Below are 16,640 nucleotides of genomic sequence, written 5' to 3' on the forward strand. Positions count from 1 at the left end.
TCCAGTTTAGAGTGAATTCTGGAGTGGATAATTTTCAACAGAATTTTCAAGGTATGTGACATTAATCTTACGGTTCGATAGTCATTGCACTCTTTGGCATTCACTTTCTTTGGCAGACACACCAATGCTGGTGTCAACATTTCTCTAGGGATGATTCCCGTAGTATAGATAGCGTTGAACAGTTCTACTATTATGTCCAGGTTTTTCTCGTTGACCAACTTTAATAGCTCGCTTGGTAGTTCATCTGGACCAGCAGATTTATTGGTTTTCATTGAGTTTAATGCCTGGCTAACCTCTGATTTGGTTATCTCTGGGCCTACATCTCCCGTTTGGCTATCTACAGATGTACTAGCTTCTCTCTGGTCATGAAATAATTCCTCGATGTACTCTTTCCATCGTCGTACTTTTTGTCCTGTCTCCAATATAATATTGCCATTTTTGTCGAGCAATATATTCGAGGTTCTTCTACTTCCTACTCCGGCTAGTTCTTTGACTTTTTTATGTAGGTTAAAGTTGTCATATCTGTTTTGCAGTTCTTCTATTTCTTTACTTTTTTCAGTAGGCTACATTCCTTTTTCAATTTTTAGTCCTCTTTCCTGATGCGGCTTTCCTGGCCAACGAAGTTACTTTGTTATGGCTGATTTACTAGCAGGTATTTACTTAAGAGCCTGTTTCCAGGTTAAGGGGTTACCGAGTCACAAATTACATACTTTAGAGTCTTTAGTGTAGGGATAATAAATATTTTGTTAGAATTGAGGCGTTTTTCAGGCACTTTTAAGTACAAAAATATATTGCTAGTATTCCGCTGGGTAGTAAATGGTAGAGATGTAATATCCTTCATAAAAATAGGTAGGCTTAGATGGGCTGGACATGTGTCAAGAGCAAATGAAAATTACCCACCCAGACGAACTCTATTATCGGTCCCAGTGGGAAATAGGAGTAGAGGCAGACCACGACTGAGATGGAGGGACGGTGTGGACGAGGACGCAAGGAAAATCGGCGCGGCAAATTGGCAACGGTTGGCGATGAACAGAAACGACTGGCGAAATAGACTGGGGAAGGTCAAAGCTCAACTAGAGCTGTAGCACCACTGATGATGATGATGAATTCCGCTGGGTATATTATAGGAATATTTCAGAGAGCTTCACGCTATTCCGACGTCTTGTGATTTGATTAAATCCTGCTTTGCAGCCATATTGTATGTCTATCGTGTGTCGTATCACTATATCAATATTTTTTCTCATATTTTGAGGTTAATTAGTTTTTCAGTTTATTTAGTCACTTATTCACATCAATTAAATAGCAATATTTCTATTTTGTTAGTCCCTCCGCGTTCTACACCATGTTTTCACACGATTGAAATGTTTTTGAACGTATTTTCCTAAGATTTCTGTGTCTTTTCACAATTGGAAAACGCAGGCTGATATCCAGCAGTTTCTAAAATAATTCGACATGTCAGATTTGATGAATAGTTTTCTAAATATCCATAAATATGCCAAGTATACATTTTAATACATTTATGGTTGGATAACATTTACTGAAATCGAATCAAAAGTTATATATTGTTTGTTGTCGGAAAGTATGCAGAATTTTCTGAAAATTTTTTCTTCTATATTAATAAGAGAAACATACAAATCTATGTTTGTCGGTGGTTTGATCAGCTTTAGAAGCAAAATTTGAAAGTTAGCGAAGGTTTAGCGTTAACAATTTTGATGTTTTGGAAGTACGCGGTTGTATTCGGGTTATGCAGGTGTGTTTCTTGATCTGAAGTGATAATGATGTAATGATCTAAAGAATTGTAATCGGGAAAAGCGAATTATAATTAAAATGGCAAAGTGATTGGCAATAATAATAATGAGTATACGTATAATTGTTACCTTTATTGATTTTACTGCAGATATATTTTTTAATAAATATAATCAATTACAAAATTTACGTTTGTAGATATTCCAAACTTTATACAATTTTACCCTTTACTACAGCATGTTGTGTAAAAACAACTTACTGAAAATTTATAACCTACTGAATTCATAACTTTCAACTTTATAAAAGTTGCAATATCTCCGGTTCTAATCAATGAAAATCATTATAAAAATTCTTCAATTAGTTAGTTTGTGAATTGCTTATTTATTCAAGTAATTTGTTTAAACAATATTAAAAATAAATAGTAGAAAAAGTTATGAGATAAAGTTAAACTTCAATATTTATGTATTATAGTTAATAATAATATCTTTTAACAAGAAATTTTACAAAAAAGTAATTTTTTACTTAAAAATAAAATGTATACGTGAGTTATGGGAGTCCCTGTCCTATTCATTCCCCTAAAAGCGATTTCCACGATCCGCGATATTGCGAACGGACGCGGACCAGCTCGCACCTACGCACCGTGGGAAATGTCTCGTCCGTGGTAGCACAGGCACGTCTGTGCTGGTGCGTCGTATCCATAGAGAGTCGGTAAGATCAAAGGTGCGGTACATGCCCGTACGACGCGTTTGCCCATTCCATTTTTTGCTAAAAAATGAAATGGGCAGACGAAGTTATTTTTGATTTTTTAAATTGTTTATCAAAATAAACCAAGTTTATGGAATTCTACGGCGCAAGAGCATAAGAACCGGAACGATATATACGATGTACCCATGAACCGAATAAAAAATCAATTCAAGAATAGACTAGAATAGACTAGACTAAATAGAATAGAATTTCGATTAAAGACTTAAAAAAGAAGGGAGACAATTTAATAACATATTAAATATGGTAATTACTAGTTAATACCACAACCGCAGCTGCAGCAACGATACGTTCTCTTTCACTTGGCATTTTGAAATAAAGTTAAATCACTTAAATCAAACACTACTGTTACGGACCTACACAAACTGTCACGGACCGTAGGAAGAGCACTGTCTGCGGTGCGTTGTCGTCTGTGCTCATGAGCTGTGCGCGATGATCTTTAGAATCGCCGATCGTGGGAAGCCGCTATAAGAATGATGATCCAGGATTTATGTTCTAATGAACTTTGTGATTAGATTAGCTGTATTTTTATATTTACTTAATTATCATTTTACCATTGCATTTTTGCAATGAGAGGGTGAAAAGAGAGGATTTCGGTGGCTGTTATCCATCATTATTTCGCAAAATTGTATTCTTTTATCTGGATCATCCTCGTTTAATTCCTGTACAACTGTGTATTTTACTTACTTTACTTACTTTTAAGTACTTTGTGTACCGTTATTTTGCAAACATCGAGATCACTACTAACCTTACGAACAGAAGTGTGCGCATCTTCTTCAAAAGCAAGTAGAACATCTAAGATTGTAACATAATTTACAGAGGGACGACCTGATTTGAATGCATTTTCAACCGTACCAGTTTCTCGATTTTTTTTTAATCTTATTACAGTTGACTGCGTGATGGGTATTTCTGGATATTTATATAATAATAGTCTCCCGTTTTATACCGCTGTCGCGGCTTTGGGAGTATAGCAGGGTAGTCTGCTATATCTAGGGCCTACGGTATACAAGGAAGGTAACATGGCCAGTGCTACGCTTCAACCGTCTATTATTACCCCTGGTTTTACCCAAGGTACTCATTTTTATTCAGGCTGAGTCGACCTGGGGCCTATAGACATTTTTAAAATGTCTAGATGTTCTTGCCGGCGGTGGGATTCGAACTCCGGACCACCGGCTTGCGAGGCAAACATCCTACCGCTTGCGCTACGCAGGCCCCTCTGGATATTTATCATTAAATAAATTACACACTTCCATCTGAGTTCGCGATTTGTCTCCATACCCAATCATCATGCGTATTTCAATTCTTTGCTTTACACTCAAATTCATTTCTAATTAAAATTAATTCTAAGCAATAATACAGAACATTCACGAATTGATACAATTATTGTACTACTTAATTGTTATTGAACGTTACTAAAAATAATTACAGTTTACCAAAAACTAGAACTAGGCTATTTTTTTGCAATTGATAATAAATAATTTATTTTCTAAGCGCATATCTTTCACATTATATCTATTAGACCCGAGTATTATACTTTTTTGAAATCAGCTCATTTTTATGGATCTAAAAATGTCCTAAAATACAGGGTATTACATTTAAAAAAAGATCCGATGACGTCATCACTGTAATATGTATCACCTTGTATAATGAAATTTTATTGTAAAATGTAGAACATTAAATTTAGAAATCGACGTGTTTCAGATTTTTTTAAAAATGCTTTTCATTTAGGAAATATCGAATTTATTCCATACTTTAAGGACACACTGTATGTATAATAACGTTGTAGATAAAAGCTTTCTGGGATAAACACTTTCAATTGTGCAATAACTATTAAGTGAAATTTCTTGAAATTTTTGTAGCTGAATATGATATTGTCCCAATTCTCACGTAAAATTAAAGTTTTTGGTGTATTATGTTCAATATTGTATTGAAGCTATTTTTTTATGGCATCTTAATGCAATATACTATTTTTATCGGGAATAAGCCACATATATAATAACCCACTATCGTCTAATATTATAAAAACGATAAAAAAATTGTTTGGTACACCAAATTTTCCATTTAAATATTTTGTATTGTTAAGTTGTTGCAGAATTTTATTACATATTGGTTTGGAGAAAACAAAACAAAAAGATACCTATTTATTTTGAATGAAACAATACTACGTCGGTGGAAAATATTTTAATGAGGCGAAACATTGGTTAAAATGCTTGCCAGTTTATAAAAGATATAGAACAATGGATGTAGTGTTTGACTACAAATATATTTGACAATTTGTCACTTACATTTGGCAGTGTAAAAGCTATTAATTATCACAATTAACGCGTAACTTAGATTTATTTTATTTCCTCTTAGAATCAGTTCAAGCTGCGGTATGTTAAATGGTTTAAACATTTTACACATGATTAATTAAAATAGTTTTGTTTATAATTTTATTCCGAGTACTCATTTTTCTTAAATATTTGTCTGTTCTCTACAATTCAATTTTTGTCATTATTTACGATTAAAATTTACGCTTATACATTATTATGTATTTACAATGACTCCATATTTTGTCAACTTTCCCCAGATGGTCGCGGAAGAGTTTGGAGATGGATCAAACGATTTCCGAACACAAAAGTTCAAATAGAAAACAAAATTTAAATAAAACAATTCTAATTTTAAGGTTAATTTCCAAAAATCGAATAATTAAAACGTATAGTTCAACGAAAAATAGTTTCAAAGTCATATATGTACGATAAAAATCGAATGAAGTTTTATACCATTAATACCAAAGTAAGTAAAAAAGTATGTATAGTGCAAGTCAAGATATCTATTGGCTTCTGTGACTTTGTCTTTCAAATATTTACACAACTATAATCTGTCTCAATGGAAAGTGGAATTATAATTTCAAACAGATTTAAAAGTAAAGGACATAAAAACACTATATCGCTACCTTGAAAAAGACAGGCACATCTCAAAAAAAGTGAAAAATGGACTTGTTAGTGAACAGGTTTTAAATATTCTATTTTTTTTGTGTGATAACGTCATAAAGTTGGCCATCAGATGGTAAAAGTGACGTTATTATAATAAGATAAATAAAAAAAGTTCGATATTTTGCACAAACGGTCATATTATGAGATATGCTGTCCTTTATCAAAAACACAATAAGATAATATAATTCTTTGTGAAGAATAATGCATTATTTTGAGTTGTGTCAGTCTTGAAACTAAGTTGAGGTTGTTTAAAATGAGTTGTAATATTCTTTTGAGTTAAGTATGTCAGTATTTTAGATTTTTTTTTTAATTTCTGAACTCAACCATCTACAAATTATTTCGACTTATGACGTTCTAAAAAAATCTAGTTGGAATTACTTCAGATTAAAAAATGTCCAGAGGATTTAGAGGTAGACTCATGCAAGTTGACTTCTGTCAAAAACGATGAAGAGAGTGCATTATGAAGAATTTTCAAAGAAAGACAAGTATTTTTTTAACCATAATTTACAGCAGAATAACAGTATTTTTTAGTTTCTATACTATACAATCTTTGCTGTTATTTTTGTGACAAATATACATTTGTAAAAAACACGGAAAAGAATGTCACAACTCAAACATTTTTCGTTTTTTTGCGGATGAAAGATTATCATTCTAATGTTATAACTTCGTCGCAAATGCCGATCAATTTTGACTGGTTATTCTATATCTTAGGAACCACTACTCGTAATTTAAAAAGCTAAAAAATTGTTTATAATTTTAAAACATTCCTGAGACCGTCCAAATAATCCGATTTCAATTTCATAAAGTACGTTAGACAGGTTAGGTCTAACCGCGCTAGGTTGAAGCTATGGAGAGAGACCGGCCCAAATCAGGCTCCAGAGAATTCTATAAAGCAATTTCCTCTGAGAAAAGAGGACATAGAACCAATTCCATCCATACACTGAGAGACAATCAAGGCCGTATGATAATCGACGGTAAAGAAGTAACTGAAGAATGGAAAGAGTATTTTAGGGACCTTCTAAACATCATACAGGAAGAACAACACAAAGAAGAGATCTATATCACAGCGGGCATGCCCGTCAAAAATCCCTCCTTTGAAGAAACCCAAAAGGCCTTAAATAAGCTGAAAAATCACAAAGCGCCGGGTACGGACGAGATACCAGCAGAACTTCTGAAATATGGGGGAGACGCACTACATCGCCAAATCCACCAGCTAATAACACACATATGGTTAGAAGAAAGGATACCAGCACGATGGAAGGAAAATCTACATTTCTAAAAATTGTCACATTTTGGCATATGACGGTCTTCTTGCAAGGTAGCGACATCTTAAATTACACTAGAAATAGATGTTAATTGCATTATAGACTGACCTGTTACGTTTCCTCCGGTACTGAGAAGTGGGATTTTACTAAGTTCGACTGGCCTAAATACTTGCTGTTTGGTGGTCTGTGTACTGGTTACTTGTTCGTGAACTTCGCTGTGAGTGATAACTTCGCTAGTCTTTTCAGCCTGGAAAAATAAATAATATAAAAATAATTGATGTTTTTCTTTAGGTCACATCAACGCATGCATTACACATTACAGTATAGTATTTTACTGATCCAAGTAACAATTACAACATGAAAGAGTTGATAAATTTAAAGCACGTTTCGTTTAAAACCCAAAAAAAATTTTAACACTTGCTAATGTTAAAAAAAATAATCGTCCTATTGTCAATTTATGATTTCAGTGAGCTGGAGATTTTCAAATCGATGGCTTGGTTCCAAATGTTGTTAACTATATATATAGAACCATTAGTATCTATGTACACAATGAACGTAGTTCGCAATTCCATATGTAGCTAGTAACACATAGCCACCTTTGGAATGGACATCTTTCGATGTAGATAAAGTTAGCGCCATTTGTTTTATTATAACACATGGTACAATGAACATACCATAGGTTATTCTGTGGAAAGGAATATTCAAAACATTGTGGTAACGTAGAGCTTGATGGGAACATTAAAGTTAACCTGGCTTAACAGGTTTAGATAATCAATAAATCCATGTATGATCTTATTGTTCTTGAGTGAGGGTAAAGATAATTGTTGTTCGATACAGGAATAATCATGATGTTCAATAGTAATGTGGACACGGTAAGCACAATATCCGAAAAATTTATGCTGGACTCTTTCTATGGTATCAATATTGTTCTGAAAATAGGGTGACCAAATAACTGAACAGTATTCCAAAATAGTTTTAACTAAGCAACAATATACTAATCTTGTTGAATCAATGGAGAAATACTTGCAATTCCTAGTAACGAAACTTAAAAGTTTAAATGCCTTTATTGAAATAGAGTTTATGTGGTCACAGAAAGTAAGCTTCTTATCGAAAATAACACCCAAATCCCGAATAGAAGAAACATAATTCAGTGGCTGATTGTTAATGGTATAGCTTTTTCCAATTCTATTAACTTTACGAGAAAAACTTATAAAACAACATTTTTTTACATTTAAGGTGAGTTTGTTCTGATTGCACCAATTTTGTAATCGGTCTAGTCATCTTATAGCAAGGCTTGATCTTTTAAGCTATCTATAACTTTCCAAAATTTTAAGTCATCTGCCAACTAGACATTTGCTATTTAGGAAACAGAAAGTGTTATCGTTAATGAAGATATTAAAAAGAAGTGGAGAAGTGTGGCCTCCTTGAGGAACTCCAGATGTTACTGAGATACTGTCAGACAGATGACAACCTATCTTGACTCTTTGGCTTCTCCCAGATGTACAGTTTTTAATTCATTCAACAAACCTGGCATGAAAGCATACATTAATTAATTTGCCCAAAAGTATTTGGTGATCTACACGATCAAATGCTTTGGAAAAATCTGTGTATATTGCATCTACCTGTTTACGGTCTTCCATATGAGATAATATATCAGATTGATAGCAAACCAAGCTTGTTGCAGTGGATTTTTTGCTAGGAAAACCATGTTGTGATGGAGATATTAAGCCTTTACATAACCAAGAAAGTTGCTTTGCTATTAGACAGTCGAAGAGCTTAGGGATTGCAGATTGTATACAAATGCTACGATAATTTTTAATATTGTCTTTCTGACCATTTATAAATATGGAAACAATATAACTTTCTTTCCATAAAGAAGGAAAAATAGATGTATCCAGAGATATATTTAACAATATAACTAATAGCATTACATGGGTACAGACAGACACACTTTTTTAATAAAAAATTAGGCATACCATCTGGACCAGCAGTAAGCTTATTGGGTCATTAAAGCTCATTTATGCCATTAAAAATATCAGTTATAATAATCTTAGAAGGACAAATATTTGTACTAAAGTTGATATTTAATGAATGGATAGGTTTATAAAGGTTGTTGTTATTTGGTGAATACACAGTTTGGAAGAAGTTCATAAATAAATTAGCTATATTTTGACCATTCATTGCAGATTGGAGTTAAGTAGGTTATGAATAGATCGCTTATCATTGATGTACTTCCAAAATGATTTTGGATCATTTCTTGGGCCAGTATCTATACATTTAATATAGTTGCTGGGGCAAATTTCAGACAGTTGTTTACATTCAGCTCTTGGGTGACAAAATCTAATATAGTCATCATCAGAACGATTATTACCATAAATATAGTGAGCATATTTTTTCTCCAGAGTCAGTCTTCTAAGATCAGCAGAGAACCACTTTGGAAAAATTGAAGTTCTATATTTCTTCAATGGCACAAAGTAAGCAATTCCTATAGAGAGAATTTCATAGAATAATTTTGTAGCAACATCAATATAACCATAATAATAATAACCATACATATTTGCCGGTCTATGGAAGCAATGAAGTTGTTAAGCGCCATGTAATCGCCATTGCGAAAATCATAAAACGACTCATCATAAACCAAGTTATTTCTATTTGTTTCTTTCACATCGACGTTTAAGCAACATTTATAACCCACATGATGAATGCTAGGATCTACAAGGGGAGCACTTGCTTTTAAGATATTTAGCCCCTAACATTAGAAAAAACTAGATCCAAAAATACATTAAGATTATTGGTAATATTATTATGTTAATACAGTTTCAAAAAACTAATGGCTTGAGAAATATTCACAGCTGGATCATCTACAGGACAATGCACCATTACACCAAACTCATCATTCTCCCATGACGCATTGGGAAGATTGTAATCGCCAAAAGCATAGATATCCTGTGCTGAATATTGTAGAACAACATGTTCCACAGTTTGACAATGCCAGTTGTATACTTCGCAAGGTGATTATGGAGGTATGTTAACACCACCGACCACAAACTTGACTTTAATATATACGTTGATATATATTTGCTCAACCCGATTTTTACGAATATTAATGGTGTGTGATTCATATTATAAGAGCTTTACAATTTCACTGTAAATGTTATCTGGACCAGGTCTTCTTTCAGTTTTCATGTTTTTCAATGTATATTTATTTTCTAATGTTAGAATAGGTAAATTATTATAAATGTTTGTTCAAACGCCTGTTGATATATATTTTTTTCATATTTAATGAAAAATGATACTATCTTACTGGAAAAGCATAGAAAATTCTTTAAATTGGAAGGGAGGTGATAAAGTTATTTTTGTTAATTTGTTGCTTAATTATTATAAAAAAAACTTTAACAGTCGATTTGTCAAAATTATTATTATTAAAAACTTTTCTAAAAATGCACAAAAAACTTTAATTTCGCGTGAAAATAGGGACGCGAAATAATAAAAATTTCAAGAAATTTCTTTTAACGGTTATTGTAAAATTGAAAAGCACGGATCATATCCCAATCGGCAGAGGAGTACGACAGGGTGATACCTTATCGCCTAACTGTTTACCGCAGTACTAGAATATGCTTGTAAAAAACTTAACTGGGAAGAGAAAGGCCTGAACTCAAGGAGATATGTACAATGCTACATTGTACTTCAGTTAGTGTGCGCCAGTGTGGGTCTTAAAATAAACATCTCCAAAACAAATTCTCAAAAAAGTGCTCAAGATAGAACACAATTTACAAAATGAGGGAGGTCTAGGTCCAGCAGTGAACGCAAAGGACTGGGTGATAATGATGATGAAAAATTGAAATTGTTTATCCTAGAAAGCTTTTATCTATAGCGTTATTATACGCAAACTATTAGGTCTACATGAATTCTGAAGGTAGCAAATTGAAGAGAAAGGCTTATTTTATCACATTAAATTAATTAACAATTAAAAAATTTATATTAAATATTGAAAAATAGGTTTAGAAAAGTACTGTGATTTTAAACTTTTAAACATTTAAAATAACTCAGACGCATCAACACATAGAAAGTTATATTTGTAAATATGTTTGTAAAGTTGTTGAGAAAAAGTAATTGTAAAAATAATAAGCATAATCAAAACAAATTATCACGTATGGATTTGATTTTCGAAAAACAAAGTTATTTTTGTAAAATTTATTGTTAAAATATATTATTTATAACTATAATACATAAATATTTAAGTTGCTTATTATTTCATAACCTTTTCTACTAATAATAATTAGAGAAAAGTAAAATTTTACATAATAAATATTTATTTTAAATTGTTTAAACAAATTATTTAGTTAAATATACAATTCACAAATTACATAAATGCATTTTTGTGAGCTAAGCCACGAGGTACCCCAAATTAAAAAAAACATAAATTTTCGTGGATTATAACCGGAGATATTGCGACTTTATGAATTTATGAATTCAGTTGTTGAAATAGTAAAATCACTTCGCTTTTAAACCCTGTATCTTTTGCGCATCATGGACGGTTCATTTTTAAAGGAACCGTTTTCAATTTTTTTTGTCGTAAACTTAAACTCTTAATCTATTAAACGGTTTTTTAAATTGCTTATAATATATAAACAAAGTCCCGGTGATTTTTTGAAAAAAAAAGGCTAACTCGTATTTTAAGCCACATCTGCCTGAATCTGCCACACGTGAGTCAAGTTTTATGATGACTTTTCCTTTACTTTAGCAAGCTTTTTCATCTCTTTAGGTTTTTCCAGCTCTTCATACCGCTGTACAAACGATCTCCCCTTAGCAGTAGCTACAGCGTGCTTTGCTTTCCTATTTGCTACCTTATACTACTTTCCCTCCTTAGTCCTAATCCTTTTTGGGATGTGGTGACACCATCAGGCCTTTACAGCTTTTTCACGATTTCTCTCCATCGTTCTTTGTCCTGGACTAGTTGTTCGGCTTCATGTATACTACTTTACTTTCCTTTTTTTGGGACTCTTATACCTCTTTCTAGCCTTTTTCTTTTACATAACCCTATACTGTACTTCACTGTTCCACTACCAAGTTGTCTTTGAAGTTAGGAGGCCCTTCACCATATATTTTCCTAGCACTTGCACTTCCACTTGTACCACAACTTTTTAATACGTGTAAAAATGCCAACATAGTGAGTCAAAAAAAAAATAACTTACGGCTTGCTAATGCGTTTGCATTATTGTAATTGTTTATAGGCTTAAAATGTACTTTTGCAAACCTATTTAACAATATTTAACATGATCTTTTTAATCGGTAAATGATGTAATTTCATAAAATAAGCTTTTTTCTTCAATTTGGTGCTTTCAGAATAAGCTGATAGAGGAAATTTTTCAACAGTCACATTATAATATGAAGCGTTGTATATTACTAAAATTGAATTAGAAGGTAAATTGGAAAGAACCATTGCATGATTCATATCCGAAAAAATTGCATTGCATGAAAATGAAGAATTTTGTTTCCAAAAAGTCCATTTTTACCACCACAATGTGAAATTATCAGTCGTTGAGGCACAGGTGATTTAAACATTTTGGAACTGTGTGGGAACTATCCTCACTATATACAATATTTCTATCTACAAAAAAATATAAAATACTTTAAAATTACTTATAATAATAATGAATAATTTTCTTTTACCGATTAAAGGTGATAACAGATATAATTATTTTTAAATTCAAGTAACTAGTGACCATAAACTCTACAATAAAGGTAGCGATGTCATTTTAATATCCTGTAATTTTTTGTATTCTTTCCGAATCGAAAGAATTTCCTGGATATAAGTATCTTTACAAAAATCAAGACGAAGACGGCCTCAAGTGGTATGAAACGCAATGCTGCACACGTTATACAATTTCAGCTATATTTTACATAACTGAAAATCAAGATAGGGTTTCATTCACTTTGGTTACCAAAACGAAGTTGACTCGCGCAGCAATCTATTCTCGTACGTTATCCATCCCTAATTTTTAGTATCCTCTTAATAAGCACGACATGCCCAGACACTTTCTTGGCTTATATATACATTTATTAATTGTCTACAACAAAGTTTACATCTGCTCTATGTTTAAAGTTTAATTTTGGAAGCTATTTGTTGGTAACGGTGAGCACAAGATGAATTGATCCATTAAACGTTTTTAACCAATCGATTAGGTACGCAAAATTTATTACTATTAGCATAAAATTGAATTGTCGGCAGTCACAATGTGTCAAACATAATTATTAACTCACTGTAACTTAAATATCGATTTAACGATAAGTTAAATTATATTTCTAAATAGAAATATTAGGAAAAATGATTGGTTTAATATTAAAATTTATTTTAATCAGACTTTATTGTCACTTTTATAACTTTCAATTAAATAAAACACAGAAAAAGTGTTTCAAATAACAGCACAACAAACCAGAGAGAGTCGAAAATTTACGGACGTAGGCAACCCTTCGCATAACAGACTAACCACGGCAATAGCCACTAATACCCGCCGCTACAGAGATCACAGGAAAGCAGCTAGTCTTTATGAGTATTTCGGATCCCAAACAAACGTTCAATTAAATAATAGTGGATATCAAAAATGTGTGTTATTTCTTTATAACCAATAAGTTATGTGAGGTTTCCATGTTTTCTCTCAAGAATCACTCCTAAGTATTTAACCGTATGCTATAAGAATACTTTTATATTATTCAGAAAAATTAAATTGTGATTTGGTATGTTGTCTTGTGAATATGGAAGTTACCGTTATGGTAACTGACAGTTAACCATTTTCTATCGGCGGGCGAACTTTCGACACCAAATTGTCTTTGTACCTGGGGTAATCGAAGGGTCAAATTTTATTATAGGAAATTTCGACACCGCGGCGTAAAGCAGATAGGTATGTAATTAGCGGCGATGGACATTTGCACCCAAGCAGGACAAGCGGGTTTTCCCAATATTTATTGTCACGGCGGGGGGCGTGGCACTTGTGTACTTGTGACTAAATTATTTCAGTTGTAATTTATTTCTTGTTTGACGTTGACTTGTGCACGTATACGGATATTTAAAAAATGAGTTTGATAAAAAGTTCCCGTGGTCGAGATTTATTAGTGGTGGAGCATCATTCGTTCTCGAAACAGAAAGTGTTAAAAAGCGGCGAAATATTTTGGCGCTGCATCCAAAGAAACACTAAGTGTTCCGCAAAAGTGTTTACAATAGGCTGTGAGGACCTCACCATCACAAGAAGTGATTTGGTACATAATCATGAAGCCGATCCAAAAAAGCTTGAAGTAAAGATGGTAACCAATGCATGTAAAAGAAAAGCCCAAGAGGACATATCGGAAAAGCCTGCCAAAATTACAAGAACTGCTGTTGCTGAGTGTGATGCCAATTTGCTGACGGTTCCTGACATAGCTAGCATAAGAAAGAACATTTACAACTGTCGTCGTAAACTGTTACCAGGTCCGTTACCAAGAAGCATATCAGAAGTCCATAACGCGGTTAGTAATTATTCTCCTAAAACCTATCGCAATGAAAGTTTTTTGTTTTTAAATCATCCTGAATTAAATGTAATTGTATTTTCATGCGAGACAAATATTCGTTTGTTGTGTAAATTAAAAACTTTGTATATGGATGGTACATTTTCATACAGTACCAAATATTTTCTACAATTATTTACTATACATGGCTTGGATAATGGACATTATGTTCCTTTAGCATACTGTTTGTTAAAGGACAAATTGTCAATGACATACAAAAATTTATTTTCTTTATTGAGGTCTAAGATTTTTGAAAAATTTCAATTATCATTAGAGCCAACTGAAATATTTGTGGACTTTGAAAAAACAATTCACTGTGCTTTATTGTATATGTGGCCCAATGCAAAAATTAGTGGATGCCGTTTTCACTTACACCAAAACTGGTTTAAAAAAATTCAATCTTTGGGTTTGGTACAAGAATATAAGGATACAAATTCAGAAATTGGAAAATGGTTAAGGCATACGTTTGGTTTAACTTATTTAAATCCAGCAGAAGTTGAAGAATGCTTTCTTTATGATTTAATGTCATATAAACCTATAAACGCAACACTTGATATATATGCAGATTATTTACTGGAAAATTACATTTTCGATAGCGCTCTATTTCCACCACACATATGGTCTAATCAGAATCCGTCTATTGCGAGGACCACAAATGCCTGTGAATCCTTTCATTCGAGATTTAATTCTTCTTTTTATTCAACACATCCTTCTATTTTTATTGAAAAGTTAAAAGAATTTAAAGTAGACACTTATGTCAAAATAAATAGTTTACATATACCAGCAAAAATCAAAGATACTACTGTTAAGGCTAAATTGGCATTTTTGGAGAAAATGATGGATAAACTACGATCCCAACAAATACGTAGGTTAGATTTTATAAAAGCTGTATCTTATCATTCCTATAATAGCAAATAAATCATTGTATACAAGTATATTAACGGTAAAATGTACAAAAATTAGGTACTAGTTGTATTATATATAAACTTAAGAATCCAAAACCAAAAATTTAATTCAAACCAACAAGAATTTACCGAATATCTGAGAAATATTCTGGACAAGTTTTAATAGTTAGTTCAAAGTTATCACGGTCCATGGACGTTCCAGGCCACTACTGGAAAAACAACGCCAAAACAAAATAACTTTTTAGTTGTATTATATTTAGATATTATTACAGTTATAAAGAAATAAAATGCACATTACTTTTATTAAAATAAATAAATTAATTAATTATGGTATTTTATTTATGTCGCAGCTATATTTATTTGGTGTCGAATATACCTGTAAGATAAAAACGGGAATTGGGGCTGGTGTCAAAAATTGCCATTAAATTTTAGTCGCTACCTGCTTAGTGTCGAAATTTCCTACGCCCTTTTCTATTAACCAAGTAGTAAATACTTGAGAGAGAGATTCATCGTATTAGCGCCGTAAGGATCAATTATGATTATGATTATTATTACGAAAGTATATAAGTTTACTAGTATAAAATTTAACAATAGTGTAAGCAATATATGGTGGTATGTAAAATTGAGAAATAATTTTATATTTTAATATCGGTAAACAAAACACACCGTCAGAGAACTTTATACAATACTTGGTCACAAAAAAACAGGTTTCTGTTGTTCCCCTGCAAACACTCGTTTCATCCTTTTCTAAGAAAAATGTCACAAACACCCCCAACCTAAGACTATTTGATGAGATTCTAGAACGTGTAACGTCAATAAGTTCTTGGGCATGACATTCGAAGAAACTCTAAGCTGGAAACTTCATATAACAAATTTGATCTAATCTTGTCACAATTAAATCTTCTAAAAACTCAGGCCAATAAAGAATAGGGTGCGGATCGCCAAATACTTTTGATGTTATACAGAATATGAATCAGATCAAAATTAGATTATGGATGTACTGTGTATTCTACAGCCACTAAGACACTGCTAAAAAAGACAGTTTTTACAATCTCTCTTTACGTATAATATCTGGAGCTTTTTGCATAAAACCAATCGAAAGTATTTATTGTGAAGTTGGTGAACCATCTCTAGAAGACAGAAGGCTTTATTTAAGTGTAGCATACGCCGTAAAAATCAGGTCTAGCTCAAAAAACCCTACTATTCAAAATTGTTTTACAGCAAAGTTCCCTACATAAATAAGCCAAAAATGGCCAAACCCTTCTACGCAAGGATTAGAAGCTACTTAAATCAATGAAACTACACGTTCCCAGCATGCTTTCCCTCCCACTCTTCCTCAATTCCTCCATTTCAAATAAAGAACCCTTAGTGCCTAACCCGCCCCATTTCTTCCGATAAATATTCAACAAACCCACTGTTAATCAAATCCGCCTTCAATGATATGC

The 16,640-nt window shown here is 32.5% G+C and overlaps 1 protein-coding gene across 4 annotated transcripts in view; it reads right to left on the bottom strand.

Moving 5' to 3' along the window:
• cher (filamin A protein cher) overlaps window positions 1-16,640 on the bottom strand; it is a 250,920-nt gene that overhangs the window by 69,869 nt on the left and 164,411 nt on the right. For all 4 annotated transcript variants that reach the window (XM_072546795.1, XM_072546800.1, XM_072546797.1 and 1 more), the window contains one exon: window positions 6,857-6,995. In XM_072546795.1, coding sequence (XP_072402896.1) covers window positions 6,857-6,995 — 139 coding nt within the window. The remainder of the gene's footprint in view (window positions 1-6,856; window positions 6,996-16,640) is intronic.

Source organism: Diabrotica undecimpunctata, chromosome 10, assembly GCF_040954645.1.
Source record: "Diabrotica undecimpunctata isolate CICGRU chromosome 10, icDiaUnde3, whole genome shotgun sequence".
NCBI lineage: Eukaryota > Metazoa > Arthropoda > Insecta > Coleoptera > Chrysomelidae > Diabrotica > Diabrotica undecimpunctata.